Below are 19,334 nucleotides of genomic sequence, written 5' to 3'. Positions count from 1 at the left end.
AGGGGGCACTAGCCAAAATCTTGCCTAGGGCATCATATTGGTTAGGGCCGGCTCTGCCTTCAGGTGCATTTTGGCAAACTCCAGGCGGGCTGCCATGTGCTTTTTACTAAGGAGTGGATTCTGTCTGGCCACTCTACCATACAATCCTGATTGGTGGATTGCTGCAGAGATGGTTGTCCTTCTGGAAGGTTCTCCTCTCTCCAAAGAGGAATGCTGTAGCTCTGACAGATGGGTTCTTGGTCACCTCCCTGACTAGGCCCTTCTCCCCCAATTGCTCAGTTTAGACGGCCGGCCAGCTTTAGGAAGGGTCCTGGTGGTTCCGAACGTCTTCCATTTACGGATGATGGAGGCCACTGTGCTCATGGGACCTTCAAAGCAGCAGATATTTTTCTGTACCCTTCCCCAGATTTGTGCCCTGAGACAATCCTGTCTCGGTGGCCTACAGACAATTCCTTTCACTTCGTGCTTGGTTTGTGCTTAGACATGCACTGTCAAGTGTGGGACCTTATATAGACAGGTGTGTGCCTTTCCAAATCATGTCCAATCAACTGAATTTACCACAGGTAAGCTGTAAGAACATCTCAAGAATGATCAGTTGAAACAATATGCACCTGAGCATAATTTTGAGCTTCATGGCGAAGGCTGTGAATACTTATGTACATGTGATTTCTTAGTTTTTTTATTTTGAATATGTTTGCAAAAATCAAAAAAAAAAAAAATGTTTCACGTTGTCATTATGCGGTATTGGCCCTCATGCCGAGTTGATCACTCGCTATCTACTTTTAGCAGCCGTGCAAACGCATAGTCGCCGTCCACGGGGGAGTGTATTTTCGATGTGCAAGTATGCGAACGCCTTTGCAGCCGAGCGGCACAAACACATTTTGTGCAAAACAAGACTAGCCCTGTAGTTACTTATCCTGTGCGATGAATCCAGCGACGGAGGTCCCGGAATTGACGTCAGACACCTGCCCTGCAAACGCCTGGACACGCCTGCATTTTCCCAAACACTCCCAGAAAACGGTCAGTTGGCACCCATTAACGCCCTCTTCCTGTCAATATCCTTGCGATCGGCTGTGCGAATTGATTACTCGCTAGATCCATTGCACAGCAACGAAGCTCTTTGTACCCGTACGACGCGCGTGCGCATGCGCAGTTTTGCCATTTTTTAACCTAATCGCTGCGCTGAAAAAATCTGCAGCAAGCGATCAACTCGGAATGACCCCCATTGTGTGTAGAATTTAGAGGGGAAAAAATAAATTTATTCCAGTTTGGAATAAGGCTTTAACATAACAAAATGTGGAAAAAGTGAAGCGCTGTGAATACTTTCTGTATGCACTGTACATATCATCCTGCAAAATAATTTTTTTTGCATGCATGCAGACACAATTTGAGGAGCATTTGTCCAGGCTGGCTCCGATTTGCATGGAAAATCCGATCAGTGGCTAAAATAAATATTGTCCCCACCGCGCTGTCACTATCCTGGTGCTTAGATACATGCACCTAATAAAATGGACTCGTCTGCTCAAAAAAGAAATGCATGACATCACAAAAAAAGAAGTTTCTGCACTTTGAGCATGGGGGGGGGGGGGGGAGAGTATTGTTACACATTCATTGAAGGCTCTTTTTAACTGATTACTACTCCTGTGACAACGGTCACTCCACCCTCCCATTGCTAAGTTCATTTAACACCCCAATTTATCCTATAACAAGGAAGTAGTGACGTTGGGCTGCCCCATTGATCATTATCTTTGCAGACATCAACCAAACACCTTGTCTATTCTCACCATGTGACGGTCAGCTCGATGTAGTTCAGGATTTGGCCATGCCCGGAGCATCCTGTGCACGTCACATGTCCGCTGCCATGACAAGTTGTGCACCTGCGGATGGGAAGAGCACATGTGACATTGTAGACATACAGGGTGAACTACAGATCTCAGAACTACAAAGCGGACTGATGTTTGTTGACATGACTTAAAAGATAGTTCCACTTCCACCCAGGGGCGCCAGAACGTGTTGTGGTTGGGACGGGGGCATATATAAAAATAAATGTTGGTGCTCCCCCCACACGATTATCCACCCCCACCCCATGCGGGGAGCACTTACCCCCCAGATCACCGTGGACAATCTGACTTCAAAACTCCGGCGCTGCAGCGTGTTGCCCCGTGTCCTCCTGCCCTAGCCGGCTCTCAGATGCATTACTGGGAGGAGGCGTGGCCATGCTGTGACTGCTGGGACATCCCCGCCTCCTCCCAGTAATGCCTCTGTGAAGAGCTGGTTAGGACTGGACACGGTGCAGCACGCTGCGGCGCTGGAGTTTTCAAGTCAGAGTCTCCGCGGGGATCTGTGGGGTAAGCGCTCCCCCTTCCCACGCCTCTGACACATTTGGGGGGGGGGGGGGGCATGCTGCCCCTATTTTCCCCCATTCCGACGCCACTGCTTCCACCTAAAGATGAATATTCAGTGTGGTTAGGCGTTCAGACTGGCTGGGGGATTCCTGACCACCTGTGCCCAGTTGAGGTTACGCCTATGACAGCAGGCACAAACGTGGGTGGCCAGTCCTGTGGCCACTTGTAGGATGCCAGGGAACCCGCCTGAATACCAGGCCGCTGTAAGGGAAATGTATGCACCAATTTCCACTTAAAACTGAATTCTCTTGTTATGTTGTGGAATTATCTTTTAAGTACTTCAGATGCATTATGGCTAATTCCGATGTGGGGCCGGGATGTAATGACGCCTGAAATCGCCGGACGTGCGAAATGCCGGCCGATCTCAGACGTTTTATTAAAGGGGCAATCACTTACAAGGAAAAAACAAGTAAGTAATTGCCCATTTAAAAAAAAGTCAGAGATTGTTGTTGCGGCGATCTCGGGAGCCATGACACCCGGCCCGTTGTTGGAATTGCTATCACTTCCTTGGAAGCTGCAGTGACAGCTCTGTATGGTAACCATTAGGGCACGTGCGCAGTGCAACTCGGACGCGTGTGCAGACTTACACTATCGGCCAGCTACGTGCTGCACCGACACTGCGTCAACCACTGAATGCGCCCCATTGTGTATTAATGACAATTTGTTAATTACATTTTGACAAAATAATATTTTAATGCCCCAATTCCCTATTAGTTACTTTTCCTAGTAATATAATATTCCGAGTTTGCACCCAGTACTAGGGTAAATAAAAGCACAGACAGTATTCATTATAAGCGGAGTATCGGTGAGCACGCCCACCTCTGTTTTCCAGATCCTCTGCAGTGGTGGCATCTATCATTCATACGACGTACCGCCCCATGACACATCAAGCATTTCACCTGTATGTTCCACAAGCACAGAGATAAAGTGTTACATAGCTGCACAGTAGCAGTAACGGGATGCAGTTCATTTACTGGCTGTCGGTGGTCAGGAGACTGACACCGGAATCCCGTCAGAAGCCAAATCCAGAATTCGCCACCGGGCCCGAATCGTGGCAAGCGCAGTGAACCCCAAAGGGGTCACTTGGCTTGTATGACCAGTGACAGACTGGGGAATGAAGGGCCCTCCTGGGAATGCAGTGGTATGGGCCCAAGCTTAAGGGGTGTGGCCAGCCTCCAGAGGGGGTGTAACCAGCCACCAGTGATGGGCTCGACCAACCATTAGAGAGGACACTTCATATAGTGTGTCAGGACTGCCCACTTTCATTAGGAGAAGGTTAATCTTGGTGTAGTTTCCATAGAAACAAACCAAGGACCCAAGTTCATCCATGATCCTGCTCCACCAACTTACTGGCCCCTAGAGGAGAGGGTGTGGCCCTTGGGCAGTGAGGCCTATCCAGTATTTTCCCAGCACACCTGCGGGCCAGTCCAACCTCTCAGGTCATTGTTATATAGACAGTTAATAATTAATAGTGAACAAAGACATCACTAAACAATCTCTTGCAGGTGATCTGGCAGCTTTGAGCTTGTCAAATTTAGAGCTAGATAAAAAAATCAATATCAAGTTCACATCATTGCTGGCTCAGGCTCCATTCCCTTCATGAAGGGGCCCGTCCAGTCTGAATCAGAGGCCTCCAGAGTTCGGGACAGGCAGACATCATTAAGGTAGGCAGCAGCCCCAGCCTCACACCCACCTCCTGCACTGAAAATCCTCACCAGCGACTCCCATCCCCTCCAGCTGCTCTGATGAAAAAGCAGCCTGCTGTGCTGCCCTAAGCAAGTGGTGTCCCTAGGCATATGCCTCACAGTGGGATATCCGCCCTGGTCACAGCAAAACACCCGATTCTGCACCAAAATGCAAAAACTTTTTTTCATCTTGATATCGCAATGGGTTTGTGCATTAACGGTTAGCATTACTGCCTCACAGCACTCGGAGCTTGGGTTCAATTCCCACCACGGCTGTAACTGCGTGGAGTCTGTATATTCTCCCCGTACTTGCGTGGGTTTCCTCCGGGTACTCCGGCTTTCCTCCCACAATCCAAAAATATACTCCATAAGCTCCACTGGGGCAGGGACTGATGTGAATGGCCAAAATATTCTATGTAAAACTGCTGCGAATATGTGAGCTAACTGGTAATAAATAAATTAAGTGCCTGGCTCAGTGGTGGAGACAAATGGGTATATGCAATAAACTAGGAACTGCAGGGAGTCGTGAGATTTTGGCGATTTGGCCGCTATATGTAAAAGCGCTATTCACTTTAGTATTGAAATTATTTTCTTTACTGATAAAAATTACAATGCTATAAATATACAGCATTGTAATTTTTATCAGTAAAGAAAATAATTTCAATACTAAAGTGAATAGCGCTTTCTCATTTTTTGTTTGCTGTATTCTGTTGTGGAGGGGTTAGGATCATCCCTCAGAGTGTAGCTGCTTTTCACTTTGGGAAGTGTCAGCGCCAGGTGCAAATTTGTATTTCAGCGCTATATGTAAAGCTGCAATTTTTTTAAAGCCATAAAAATCAGCCTGTTGTGCCTTTTATAAAATTGCTACTTTACACATAGGCCTAATTCAAGGTTGATTGCAAAATAACATTTTCCTCTAATGGGCAAAACCATGTGCAGTGCAGGTGGGGCAGATGTAACATGTGCAGAGAGAGTTAGATTTGGGTGAGGTGTGTTCAAACTGAAATCTAAATTGCAGTGTAAAATTAAAGCAGCCAGTATTTACCCTGCACAGAAACAATATAACCCACCCAAATCTATCTCTCTCTGCACATGTTACCCCCCCCCCTCCCCGCAGCGCACATGGTTTCGCCTATTAGAGGAGTATGTTATTTTCCAATCAACCTTGAATTAGGCCCATAGCGACTAAATTGCATAAATCCTGCAGCTGCCTGCAAACTCCCAGGTGTGACACGTATCTCCCAGTCTTCTTACTTCTGCAAAAGTTGTTAAGTGTACAAATGTATTAAAGACATCTCAAATATCCCCTCACTGTCATGTCGGTATTGTGTTTTACACTCAGCCTTTATTTACAGTACATGTTACATGTGAATAGAACCCCATTTACCTAGTGGTGTGAGGCATCAATGCTAACCACTGTGCTGCCTATACATTAAAGCATAATGAATATAGTTAATATATAGAGGCTGATTCTGACTAGGGAGCAAAACCAAAATAAGCTTTGCAAATGTTACATCTGTTTTTACCAAGGTTTAAAGTTACTTGTTTTTTAGAAATGCCCTGGCAGTCTGGTCTTACAATTCTAGAACGGCTGTGCACCCACAAGTTGTCATCCTCTGAATCAACACCAACTCCTCGTCTATCCAGTCCTACATGAATACAAATTGCAGTACTTACCTTCCGCCTTCCGTGACATCTCCTACACACCGTCTTGCAGGTTCCCAAACACTGGGGGCAAGCCTTTAGCAAGGAAGAGAGGGATTAGCATGTGATGGACAGAACAGCATTTGAGCTATAAGAAGACAACAGTGTCCTCACCCACTCCCAGTACTATGCAGAGCGCCCCCTGTCTGCGGGAAACCACATCCCCAATATGCACTATGTAACTGTATGTGTTGAAATCACTGGCTATGATGTCAGGACATGGGAACGGATGCGTCCTCATACATCCAGCCTCAATATGCCACGCAGCGCGAGATGCCAGCCATAAGTGAGCCGCCAGATCCCGTGCAACTCTATTAACGCCTTTAACATCCCTATTGACATCACTAATGCCGCTTCCACTAATCTTCTCGCCCTTTCCACCTCCTTTGGACTTTCTCAATGGACCTCCACCCCTACTCACAATCTCGGCGACTCCCTCGACCTTGTCTTCACCCACCGATGTGATCTCTCTGATTTCTCAAACTCTTCCTTCCCTCTCTCTGACCACCATCTGCTTTCTTTCACCCTCTCATCGACCTTCCTCCTCTCCACGCCCAGACCCACCACCACCAGACGCAATCTTGGGTCTGTCAACCCAACTTTCATGTCCTCCCTCGAGACTTCCTCTCTCCTCTATGACTTGTCCCAACCAGGCAGCCTCCTTCTATAACGCTTCCCTAACCGCTGCTCTCGACTCTGTGGCACCCCTCTCCTCTGTCCCCCTCCACCGCTCCAAACCCCAACCCTGGCACACCAAACTAACACGTTTCTTACAAGAATGCTCACGCTCCACTGAACGCTCCTGGAGGAAATCTCACTCTCTGCCGGACTTCCTCCATTTCAAGTTAATTCATTCCTCCTACAGCTCTGCTCTTTCCCTCGCCAAGCAATCCTTTTTCCAAGCACTCATCTCTTCTCAGTCCTCCTGTCCACGCCATCTCTTTGAAACTTTCAACACTCTCCTTCGCCCCCCTCCTCCTTCCCTCCCATCCTCCCTCACTGCCACTGACTTTGCCTCCTTCTTCATCTCCAAAATTGAGGACATCCAACACGACATCTCCCGCTCTCACCCCTCTGCTACCCTCCTGCCCCCTTCATCCCTCCCCTCCATCTATCCCACCCTGTCCTCCTTCCGTCCCACTTCAGAAAAGGAAGTCCACCCCCTCATCTTATCCTCCGTCCCCCCCTCCACCTGCCCCCTGGACCCCCTTCCCTCCCGTCTTCTCCACTCCCTCTCCCCCACTGCCTGCTCCCACCTTGCTCACCTCTTTAACCTGTTCCTCTCTACCGGCATCTTCCCCTCACCATTCAAGCATGCTCTGGTCTCACCTATTCTCAAAAAACCCAACCTCGACCCCTCATCACCCACTAATTACCGCCCCATCTCCTTTCTCCCTTTCGCCTCCAAATGACTTGAAAGACTGGTCTACAGCCGTCTCACAAGCTACCTCTCTGACAACTCCATCCTCGATCCACTACAATCTGGCTTTTGCCCACTCCACCCAACTGAGACTGCCCTGGTGAAAGTCACCAATGACCTGCTTTCGGCCAAATCCAGTGGCCACTTCTCTCTGCTCATCCTTCTGGACCTCTTTGCTGCCTTTGACACCGTAGATCATCCTCTCCTCCTCCGCACACTCCAAAACGCTGGCCTCTCTAGCACTGTCCTTGACTGGTTTTCTTCTTACCTCACTAACCGCTCCTTCTCTGTGTCTGCCTCCAGCACCACCTCACACCCTTCCATCCTTCCTGTTGGTGTCCCTCAGGGTTCTGTCCTTGGACCCCTTCTGTTCTCCCTGTACACCTCTTCCCTGGGTGCGCTCATTAACTCCTTTGGCCTTCAATACCACCTCTATGCTGATGACACACAACTCTACCTCTCCTCTTCTGATCTGTCCCCCTCTGTCCTCCCTCAGGTTTCCAGCTGCCTCTACGCAATCTCCTCCTGGATGTCTGAGCACTCTTTGAAGCTCAACATGGACAAAACTGAACTCATCATCTTCCCCCCCATCCAGAGCAACATTGTTGACAACACCACCATCTCCCCCGTTCCCCAACTCCGCTGCTTGGGCGTCACTCCTGACTCCTCCCTCTCTTTTGCACCCCACATCCAAGCTCTGGCACAATCCTGTCGTTTCCAGCTGCGCAACATTGCTCGTATCAGGCCATATCTCTCCCAGAGTGCAACTAAACTCATCATCCACTCACTGGTCATCTCACAACTTGACTACTGCAATGTTCTCCTCACTGGCCTCGCTTGCTCCCATCTTGCTCCCCTCCAATCTGTCCTGAACTCCGCAGCTAGGCTCATCTTCCTTTCCCGCCGCTCCACATCTGCCACTCCCCTTCAACAAAATCTACACTGGCTGCCATTCCCCTACAGAATCCTCTTCAAACTCCTCACCCTCACATACAAGGCCATCTCTAATTCCACTGCTCCGTACATCTCCAACCTCCTCTCCCTTCATACTCCCTCCCGCCTCCTACGGTCGACCAATGACCTTCGCCTCTCCACTGCCCTGGTCACTGCTTCCAATGCTCGTGTTCAAGACTATGCTTGTGATGCACCCCTTCAGTGGAACGCACTCCCCCGCTCCATTAGACTCTCCCCGACCTTGCAAAGCTTCAAACGGGCACTAAAAAGCCACCTATTCATCAAAGCATACGCGCCCGATGCATAACCCAGTCCTGAAGCTGCACCTCCACCCCCTGCCTCAGGCCGTGAACATCTGAGCTTTGCTTGCACACTGCCATCAGGCTACCTCTTGTCATCTGTCTGTCGCCCCTCCCCAGTAGATTGTTAGCTCTTCAGAGCAGGGCCCTCTTTCTTCGTTATCTAAGCCCTTGTCTCGACACATTTCACTCGCATCTCTCCCCTACTCAACGACCTTCTTTACCCTGCTAGTAAAGGCTCATCTCCATCTATGGCCACCAGCCTCTAGTAGTACAATGATTACTCCCTCGCTACTTACATCTTAGATGTATTGTGTATGAGAATGTGTGGTGCTCTGTTACCTGTACTCTATTTACTGTAATGCTATGTTTTGTCTCCCTGTACTGTCCTTTGTACGGCGCTGCGAAACACATGTGGCGCCTTATAAATAAAATGTAATAATAACGCTGTGCGTCTTTTTTTTTGCCAAAAATGCATCTTAGTCCGCCATGTGACTAGGAAGCGCGATGAGACTACTGAGTAATGTGATATATGACAATTGTATATTGTGTGTGACTGAGTCTGTATATGGAGGGGTTGAGTATGAAATGCCAACAGTCGGTATGCCGGCGGTCACATACCAACCACGGCATCACAACAGTTTGGATCCAGACACCGGATGGGGGTTAGCTATAGCTAACCCTCCCTAGTTCCTATCCCTAACCCCACCTTCCTAGTGTCTGCTAATACATGTATATAATAGGCTGAAGGGGAAGCACTGCTAGAGAACCACTTAGGGCCCGTAGGCTTCCTGGCTACCTCCTCAGATGAGATGTCTCCAGCAGAACGTGTTACAGAGTAGTTACGGACCTCTGGAGTGGCTGTATATACCCTACGTGCACGGCATCTTAGTTTGTTTATAACGGAGCCGGTTGTGAGAAGCATCTCACTAAAATACGGTGGCACTGTAGAGAAGGTATCCAGCGAGAAAGCCCGCGGCCTGTGCGAACATCCGGAACCCCAGACACCCGGGTGGAGTTTGGACTACATCAGCAGCTCATAGTGTTACCTTCACGGAGGATGTCCGGGGAACGGGGATTTTCATTTCCTTGTCCTGGAACATGGATGGGATCTGGACGGGTATTTCCCAGGGCTGAGGGGCCGGTCCATAGGCAGAGGAATCCACCGGCTGGCCTGTCCGCAATGACAAGAGGCACACTTAGGGCCAGATGTTTACGTGTACCTCAAATTCAGTCTCCGTGATCTGCATGGGTTATGTTATGGGGCTAAATTACCTCACATACACTGGCTTAAATGAGTGTCAGATGAAGACCGGACACGTGGGAGGTGGTGGTGATGGTGTGCAGTAGCAGATTTACCACGAGGCAACCAAAGCAGCCGCTTATGGCCAGGCAGGTCCCAGAGGGCACCCCAGAGAGGGCTGAATCATGGAACCGGGAGGGCATTTCTGATTTCCGGAGGACTGTACTGACTGGGCATGGGCTGCCTGTTACAATTGGGGGGGGGAAGGGCACACACTGAGTACTGTTTGAGGACTGGGGGCCCCAACTTGGTGTCTTGCTTAGGGCCCCATGAGGTCTAAATCTGCCGCTGGTGGTGTGGGGGGTGTATGTAGTATTCGCATCCTAAAAGTAGGGAGTACCGTTTTCTAAGTTGTATATACTGCATATATTTATATTTCTCCTCACAAATCTCAAGACTGCATGAAGTTACTCAGCCACGCGGCTTTTTAAGAAGGAGATGCCCCACTCTAATTAAACTCCGGGCTTTCTGGTCTTCCAGAGCGTTAATATATCATTTTAACACCCTCCGCTTTCCAGACACCATTACTACGAAGTGTAACAGCCTCCAGTTCCGATTCCCGCAGTCACCCGTGTAATAAGACTGCTCTGGGACCCAGGAACTGAGGACCGGATTCATCTTTGTATGGAATGGCAGAGCTGTAATTCCGTGTCATTGCAATTCAAATGCGGCAGGAGGCGCCCGCAGGAGATAGACGCCGGCTGCATGCATCGGTGAGACGACGCAGACCCTGGACCCCTCACGCCTTCAAAACACGAGAAGGATGATGCCCATTCCATCTGCTTTTAAAACTACAAATCCCAGCATTCCATACGGCTAGACTGTAACAGTTCCACAGATATTATAGTATCGCTATACACATAGAGGCATGAACACAAGGGTCTGTAATACTAACACACACTGACCGGTATAAGGCGTAGTCACCCATGCACACGCCCTGGACTCTGTGAAAGTCTCCAGCCGATACTAGAAAGTACAAGACAAAGCGTTAGATGGGATCCGGATGATAGGTCGACACCATGTAGCCGACATGCATTAGGTCGACATTAACAAAAGGTCGATATGTCAAAAGGTCCACAAGACAATGGTCGACACAGCAAAAGGCTGACTTGGGGTTGTTGTTGTTGTTTTCATACTTTTTAACTAAAAAAAACTAATGTCGGCCTTTTCATGTGTCGACCTTTTGTAAATGTCAACCTTTTGAGGTCGACCTAGAGACTGTCGAGCTAATAACTTGTATACCTCACCTGTGTTAGACATCACAGAGCATGTTGTGTAGTGATCAGACCACTATACACACACTGGTGACAGAGATTGTAACCCTTACCCTGCGGCCAATGATCCATATAATTAGACACCCAACCAGAACCACCTCTAGGGTCTGGAACATGAATGACAATACTAGATATGCGCTAGATAGATAGACATGATAGATATTAGAAGATGGACACAGACAGGAGGACCAGGGGCAGAGGAGATTACACACCCGGTATGTATTAAACGGTTGGAGTTTCTGGAAGTTCATGCCTTCTGCTGCAGTTGAGCGGTAACAACATTTGCTCTTGGCGTAATCCAGCAGAGCCTTTCTCGCGTCATCTTCGGAGATGGAGGGGACCCTGCAAAGAGGAGGCCACAAGCCAATCAACAGGAGATGCATGGAATCCTGGACATCACACGGAATAAAGGAATTTATGGTGCATGAATGGAACGCACCCAGAAACAGCCTCTTCTTTCCACCAGTAGTGATAATATCCGTTATGAGTACTATATGGGTGACATTTGGGAATTGGAAATGTTTAATACTCCACGATCTCTCTTAGGGGTCCATTTATCAATTATCACATTTGCAGTGCGATCTGGGTGCGGAATTTGCACCCAAAATTAGATTGCAGTATGTGATAATACCACCCGAATGTATCACTGTTCACCCGCAGGGACAAGGCCTCTGAAATGAGCCCATCCCTGCGATGTGTTCAGTCTCGTCACTCCTCCACTATCCACACGTGCACTGGCCATAGTTGGGGAAAGAATCAAAATTCCCCAATCAATTACTCCCTCCCAGCCCATCTCGTGTCTGTACAGGGCTGTCCGTCATACCCAGCAATTCTGGGCCTCTCTGACATGCGGGGGACGCCCAGCAAAGGGCTATTCGGCCCCGCTTTCCAGGCCCTACCCCCCTCATGCGCAGATGTGAGAAAGCATTGCACAGCGGTGATGCTTTTGCACCTGCCGAGTAGCTCCCTGCAGGCAGCTACCCGCCATGTTTTTGGTCGCAGGGCTTGTAAACGGTGCTGCAGTGACATTTTTGGGGCGCGGTCTGGATAACTCAGGCCCATTTGTAGGGTGGGGCGAGGCGGCTGCGTGTGACATCACAAATGGTTGGGACAAGCCTGAGTTATCCAGACTGCACCCCGAAAATGCTGCGCAGCACTGTTCACACGCCCCGTAACCGCTTCTTCCTGTCAATCAAGCAGAGGCGATCGCACCAGTGAGATACCTTGGGCATCAGCTTGCGAACGCTGGTCTAAATTAGGCCCCCTATTCCTTTTAATCATAAGATCTTTCACAAACTTCTTTGGTTTTCATTGAGTAAGTCACACACAAAATGTTCCAAATCTAATAAACTTTATGTAAGAATGAGCAGAGAATAAATAATTCACAGATCTATCCCCACACACACATGGTGATACAATGGTAGTGCTGGGTGATCAGCCTGTTCAAACATGGACAATATTTGTATTATTCACTATATATTGCTGTAGTCCATGTATTTTGGGGGGCCTGTGGCTCTCACAAAACAAATTTTCAGCCCTCTGCCACATCTCCCGTCATGCAGTTTTGCAAAAGAGAAAAAAAAAATTTCCATTGCTGGTACAACTTTAGTAAACGCTAAATTCATTTGTACTATCTCCAGCATACACACCATCTGCAGCAAAAAAATTATCTATAAACTCCCCCCCCCCCACACTTCCCTTCCCGTGACTCCCACCCCGGTTTGTGAGCTGCTACTGAGAAAAGAAGACGGCAGGCAATCTTACGTCCAGTCGGCGTTTGTTGGTGTCGGCACAGCCCCAGGAATCGGCCCCATGTCTGGAGGAGGTAGAAATTTACCACCTGTGATTGGAAAGGAATCTTTAATATCAGGGGACTGGATACACATCCTGCACCACCACTGTCAGATGGATATTATACCCCCTTATATGTCTTATGTTACAGATCAGAATCTGTTTATGAAACTAACTGGATTTACTTAAATGTATTTTTTGCAGGAGGCTAAAAATTTGCCCTTAACCCCAATTTGTTGTCTGTCTCCAAAATATGTAAAAACTTTTTTCTTTTAAACTTTGATAGAATTCTTTTTTTTTAACATAGCAGTGGACCTGGAAACGTGCGCCGGGCTTCCACATTAAGTGACTCATAGCTGTAGGTGGCAACTCATTACCGGTAAAATATTCATGAATAGCAACTAAAAGTTATTTTGTTATCACCATTTCCATGGTTGATAATTGATGTACAGTAATAATCATTCTCTACCTTACATCTCATGTCTATCCTCTACCCATCTAACCTCGTATGTCCCTCTTATGTCTGATGCTGAATTTTTCCGTATGCGGCGCAAATTGTAACGTCATTTATACCCATGCATTTATTACTCTGCTTGTAGGAACCTGTTGTTCTGTTACTGTCTTATATAAGTCCTATCTCAGCTGCTGCAGAATAAGTAACGCTGTGAAAATAAAAAATGATAAAGATAATGAAAATCTTGAAGATAAACGGCTGATATCAACACATGGCGCCATAAAGCATGGTATAGGGGCCCCAGACAGCTACATTTCCAGGGCCACATTTGCATTAAGCACTATAGGGTTGATGTACTGTATCAACCAGTGAAAAGAGTGGAGAAGTGGAGCAGTTTTTGTCCTTCATAACTTTTATCAGTCAAGAGCTTCATGATTACTGCAAGTAAGTGCTGTTAAATTATATTAGAAATAGTTTTTCTGGAAACACTTACCCCCATCGCCGGCGCCCATCCCTTCATACCCTGGAATATCTGTCCATTCAGGGAGTGGAGCTGTTGGACCATCCGTGTCCACAGCCGGACTGGTGGCATCAGCTGGAGGGTAATACGGAGGACTCATGGCCGCTGAAGCCATCATTCCTTCAGGATAATGTGTGTATCCAGGGATGAGAGGTTTCCCAGCAATATCTGATTGGGAAACAGGAGAGGTGAGGACCAAACGAATACACAAAGCCAGTCTATAGGAATTACACATAGGGGTATACTTACTGACCTACGGGTAATTAGCAGATTGAAAAGATGGATATTAAGAAATAAATGGTAATCCGGGCTGGTGTAGTGTTTACTTCTGTTGCCGTTTTAGGCCTATCGGTCAGTCAAACCATAGATTAGTAAAACTGCTCCACAGGGTTCATTAAAAACTCATATCTAGGACATCTTGGCCAGAGGAGTTGGCCGTGTTTGTAAAGAATCATGTTTGCCAAGTTTTACTGAGCTGAGCAAAAATAAATTAATTATTGTAAAGAGATAACGTGTAGGAGAGAGAACTTTTTTTTTGGGGGGGGGGGGGTCATTACTTTGTAGGAGGTTTATTGCCAATTTTAGTTGCAGAAACATCTCTGAGCTAGAGAATGTCTGGTTTCATCCTGTACTTTTCATTTTTATTGCATTTTGCACCATCCAGGTAGATTTTGGCAAATAAACGCATTTCGCCACACAAATTCAAACACACAATAAGGACAGCCCCAGCGTTCCCTCACACTCATGAACTGAGCAGTATTTCAGGTGAAAAATGTAAAAATAAATTGAACTAAAAGGGAGATTCTAAAGTTGTAAAAGAACGTACGTGACAAGTTACACTATTTCACAGTCCATAAATTTCCATAAGCGTAGGGCCGCTCCTTGCCGGTTATCTATAGAGAGCCCACAGTAGACTGGGACTTTAAAATGCATCAGTCAGACCATTGTTGTATGTTGGGAGTGTCCCACGTGCTTCATCAGTGAGGACAACAGATGTCAGAGCCAGTGAGAGATACTCAAACAGATCTACTCACATGAGAAAACCAGTATGTACTTACCTAGTGACCACCTCGTACACCCAGCAAGAGATATGGAGAACGTGAGCAGAAAGAAAGGCAGGAACAGATATATAAGTTTGTACAGTTACCTCATATTGGTGGTCATTCCGAGTTGATCGCTCGCTAGCAGTTTTTAGCAGTCGTGCAAACGCTAAGCCGCCGCCCTCTGGGAGTGTATTTTAGCTTAGCAGAAGTGTGAACGAAAGGATTGCAGAGCGGTTACAGGAAAAAAATTGGGCAGTTTTAGACTAGTTCCAGAACTACTCAGCGCTTGCGATCACTTCAGACTGTTCAGTTCCGGATTTGACGTCACAAACACGCCCTGCGTTCGCCCAGCCACGCCTGTTTTTTTCCTGGCACGCCTGCGTTTTTTTGAACACTCCCTGAAAACGGTCAGTTGACACCCAGAAATGCCCTCTTCCTGTCAATCACTCTGCGGCGGCCATTGCGACTGAAAAGCTCCGAAAGACCTTGTGTAAAAATACACCGGCCGCTGTGAAAGTACGTTGCGCGTGCGCACTGCACCACATACACATGCGCAGAAGTGCCATTTTTTTTACTTAATCGCAGCGCAGCGAACATTTTCAGCTAGCGATCAACTCGGAATGACCACCATTGTGTAGAAACATCTACCTTCTTTCTGAGTCATAGGGCTCTATGGGGGCAATTCCAAGTTGATCGCAGCAGGAATTTAGTTAGCAATTGGGCAAAACCATGCTGCACTGCAGGTGGGGCAGATATAACATGTGCAGAGAGAGTTAGATTTGGGTGGGGTGCGTTCAATCTGCAATCTAATTTGCAGTGTAAAAATAAAGCAGCCAGTATTTACCCTGCACAGAAATAAAATAACTCACCCAAATCTAACTCTCTCTGCACATGTTATATCTGCCCCCCCCTGCAGTGCACATGGTTTTGCCTAATTGCTAACTAAATTTCTGCTGCGATCAACTTGGAATTACCCCCTATGTACTAAGTCTTGGATGGAGATAAAGTAGCAGCCAATCAGCTCCTAACTGCCATGTCACAGGCTGTGTTTGAAAAATGACAGTTAGGAGCCGATTAGCTGGTACTTTATCTCCAGCGACTTTATCTCCAGCCAAGGCTTAGTAAATAGACACCATAGTATCATAAGACAGAGAATGGTCAATGATTACACAGAGCGATCCTTACGTAAATGACCACAGTGTTTCCTATTACAGACCTTCCCTGCTGATCCCTGGTAAATGTACATTACAGCTGCTTCAGCGTAGCATTCCGTCAGGCCGTTCCCTACTATATAACATCTGGAGCATCAAATGTAATCATGGCGGGGAAATGAGATGTGACGTAATGCCCTGCGGCTATTCCTCTGTACCCCGACCATGTCAGGTTTTCATGATTTCTGTCTGTGGTAGCAGGTGGGATAAGTACTGAGCCATCAAAATAGATCAACTCACCTGTGCATGAATAAAGCAATCCAGAAAACATGACCTGTTGGGGGTACTTGGGGAATGGAGTTGAGAATCACTGCTCTAACATTATACATCCATGATTATATAGTGGTTATTACAATTCTCTATTACATAATCTCTGGAACTATTATAGTGACATTAGAACAACGCTAGACACGGTTTATGCAGGTGTGGTGTCAGGAACATAGGGCGGCTGGATACACACACCTGGGGTCATCAGGTAATTGGGCTGATATGGCTGTTCCATGGCTCCATAAGCAGCTGAATGTCCTCCACTAGAGAAGAGCAAAAGAATGAGAGGAAATGCTATGTATAAATATATATATAGTACAATACCTATACTGCGCTGAAATAACCAAGAAATTGGAGAAAAATGTTCTAAACATACAATATAGTTCAATGGACAGTCTTTTATGTAGAGACTGCTTTCTCCAAGGAAGATCTTTACCAGTGAGGACTAAAGGGATTCTAGAGCGGTGGTCTTGGGCAGTGCCAAGTTCTGTTGGCGTCTGTTCACTGTTCCCTTTTGAGTTTCAGCCTTGGCTTTAAACCTTTTATGAAGATGTGAGTGAGGATAGATTCTTCCACTGAGTCTATAAGGAGACCCTCATACTAGAGTACATCCAATAAAATCAACTGGGTCAAAAGGTCAACAATTAAATGGTTGTCGTGTACTTAGATGGTCAGCGTCAAAAGGTCGTCAGGTTCAAAGGACAGATATGCAAATGGTCAACACATTTTTTCATGATTTTTAGGGTTGGGGTTAGGGTTAGGCACTTTGGGATGGGTTAGGGTTAGGCACCAGGGTGAGGGTTAGACATTTGGCAGAGGGTTAAGATGAGGCTACGGAAGGAGATGGTTGGGGTTAGGCACAATGAGGAGAGTTAGGGTTAGGCACCATGGGAAGGGTTAGGGTTATACTGCAGAAGGGGAGGTTAGGGTTAGGCACTAGGGGGATGTTAGGGTTAGGCTACCGTAGGGGAGGTTAGGGGTTAGGCACTAGGGTTGAGGTATGAGGGGAAGGTTGTTAGGCTTAATCACTAGGGAAAGGGTTAGGGTTAGGCACCAAGAGAAGGTTTAGGGAAAGGCAACAGGGAGGTGGTTAGGGTTAGGCACCAGGGGGAGGGTTAGGGTTAGGCACCACGTTGGGGAGGGTTAGTGTTAGGCACCAGGGGGAAGGTTAAGGTTAGGTACCAGATTGGGGAAGGTTAGGCACCAGGTGGAGGGTTAGTGTTAGACACCAGGGGAAAGGTAAAGGTTAGGCACCAGGGTGGGGAGGGTTAGGCACCAGGTGGAGGGTTAGTGTTAGACACCAGGGGAAAGGTAAAGGTTAGGCACCAGGGTGGGGAGGGTTAGGCACCAAGGGAAGGGTTATGGGTTAGGCACCAGGGGGAAGGTTAAGGTTAGGCACCAGAGGGAAGGTTAAGGTTAGGCACCAGGTTGGGGAGGGTTAGGAGTTAGGCACCAGGGGGAAGGTTATGGTTAGGCACCAGGTTGGGAAGGGTTATGGGTTAGGCACCAGGGCGAAGGTTAAGGTTAGGCACCAGGTTGGGGAGGGTTAGGGGTTAGGCACCAGGGGGAAGGTTATGGTTAGGCACCAGTTTGGGAGGGTTAAGCACCAGGGGCAAAGTAAAGGTTAGGTACCATGGGGAGGGTTAGGGTTAGAGTAAAAATAACAAAATAGTCTACTTTTTATGTATTTCCTATTTAACTGTCAACCTTTTGACTGTCTATCTACATACAAGGCGATCTTTAATCCACATCCGTCTCTCGTGGCTTCCCGCAATACTTCATCACTAAATTGCTGCTCTGCACACACAGGTACAACACATCTAATGCAGCCACAGGAACCCGGGAGACCCCCTTTTACTACAATGACCTTTGGCTGCAAGGACTGTTCTGTAGAAAACATAAAAACTTGTCGATAGTGACTGACAGAGACAGTGACGGTGTGTGTGACAGGAGGGGCAGACAGTGCAGGGAATGACACTGGGCACAGTGACTGATACACTGGCACAGCTTTGATGCTTATACACTGGCACTGACTGCAACAATGAAATGTGTTATGTAGAGACCTGATCCTTGGCAAGCAGATATGTCAGGACCATAACCAGGTCTGATTTTTTGGGGTGGGCTTAGAGATGCTCCTGCCTGGGGATCCCCATTCCTGTGCAATCCACCCCACCCAGATAGAACGTCTGTTTTTGCCTGTGTCCCTATGTAACATGCCCAGTACCGCAGCGCCCCTAGTGGAGACAGCCCCACATACAGCGACGCCCGTGGGCGACATAAACAAGAGTTTGCAGCAACAACACAACAGGGATTGATATTTTAGAGTGTGAGCTCTTGGGACAGGGTGATGCCTAAATGCACGCTCTGACAACCTGAAGCTGGGCGTGCTGGGACTTGTGGTTCCCGCAGCAGGTCCCTATCTCTGCCGTATACCGCTGCTGTCCTCCCTGCAGATGCTTACCCCCCTCTCACTGCCTTGTAGTGACCCGGCTGCCCAGTCACTGTGGTGCACTACAATAACCAGCATGCAGCACCAACCTGAGTCCGCTGTGCTCTGCCATGGTCACTGCCTGCAGCAGGTTCCCTACAGAGGAGACGGAGCTGCAGTGCACGTCGCTTCCTGTTGATTACAGACGGGATCTCCCGTACCCGGGCCCCCTGTCCTGTTCCCGGCCCCCCTGTCCCGCTCCTGGCCCTCCAGCCCTGCTCTTGGACCCTCCTGCCCTGTTCTTGCCCCCCCCCCCTGTCCTGTTCCTGACACCCCCCCCCCCCCCCCCCTGTCCTGTTCCTGGCCCCTGTTCCTGGCCCCTCCTGCCCTGCTCCTGGCCCCCCTGTCCTGTTCCTGCCCCCCCCCCCCCTGTCCTGTTCCTGGCCCCTCCTGCCCTGCTCCTGGCCCCCCCTGACCTGCTCCTGGCCCCCCCTGACCTGCTCCTGGCCCCTCCAGCCCTGCTCCTGGCCTCTCCTGTCCTGCTCATGGCCCCCCCTGTCCTGCTCCTGGCCCCTC

General features: G+C 48.2%; 1 protein-coding gene across 3 annotated transcripts in view; it reads right to left on the bottom strand.

Moving 5' to 3' along the window:
* The window catches only part of LOC134958580 (protein SSUH2 homolog), a 77,405-nt gene extending 58,354 nt beyond the window's left edge, over nt 1-19,051 (bottom strand). For 2 of the 3 annotated variants that reach the window (XR_010187069.1, XM_063941277.1), the window contains exons 1-10: nt 18,869-19,051; nt 16,526-16,593; nt 13,783-13,977; nt 12,809-12,884; nt 11,257-11,386; nt 10,676-10,736; nt 9,517-9,641; nt 5,768-5,830; nt 3,225-3,304; nt 1,785-1,877 (exon numbers count right to left, since the gene is read on the bottom strand). Coding sequence is in view for 1 of the 3 variants with exons in the window: in XM_063941277.1 (XP_063797347.1) it covers nt 1,785-1,877; nt 3,225-3,304; nt 5,768-5,830; nt 9,517-9,641; nt 10,676-10,736; nt 11,257-11,386; nt 12,809-12,884; nt 13,783-13,977; nt 16,526-16,593; nt 18,869-18,891 (914 nt within the window). In the remaining 2 variants the exon portion in view is untranslated. Of the gene's footprint in view, nt 1-1,784; nt 1,878-3,224; nt 3,305-5,767; nt 5,831-9,516; nt 9,642-10,675; nt 10,737-11,256; nt 11,387-12,808; nt 12,885-13,782; nt 13,978-16,525; nt 16,594-16,706; nt 16,859-18,868 lie in introns of those variants that run through there. The other variant, XR_010187070.1, reaches the window with a different exon arrangement.
* Between the last annotated feature and the right edge of the window lie 283 nt (nt 19,052-19,334).

The sequence above is a fragment of the Pseudophryne corroboree genome, chromosome 9 (genome assembly GCF_028390025.1).
Source record: "Pseudophryne corroboree isolate aPseCor3 chromosome 9, aPseCor3.hap2, whole genome shotgun sequence".
Taxonomy (NCBI): domain Eukaryota; kingdom Metazoa; phylum Chordata; class Amphibia; order Anura; family Myobatrachidae; genus Pseudophryne; species Pseudophryne corroboree.
The sequence above is the reverse complement of the archived record's forward strand: the minus strand, read 5'-3'. Positions and strand labels throughout refer to the sequence as shown.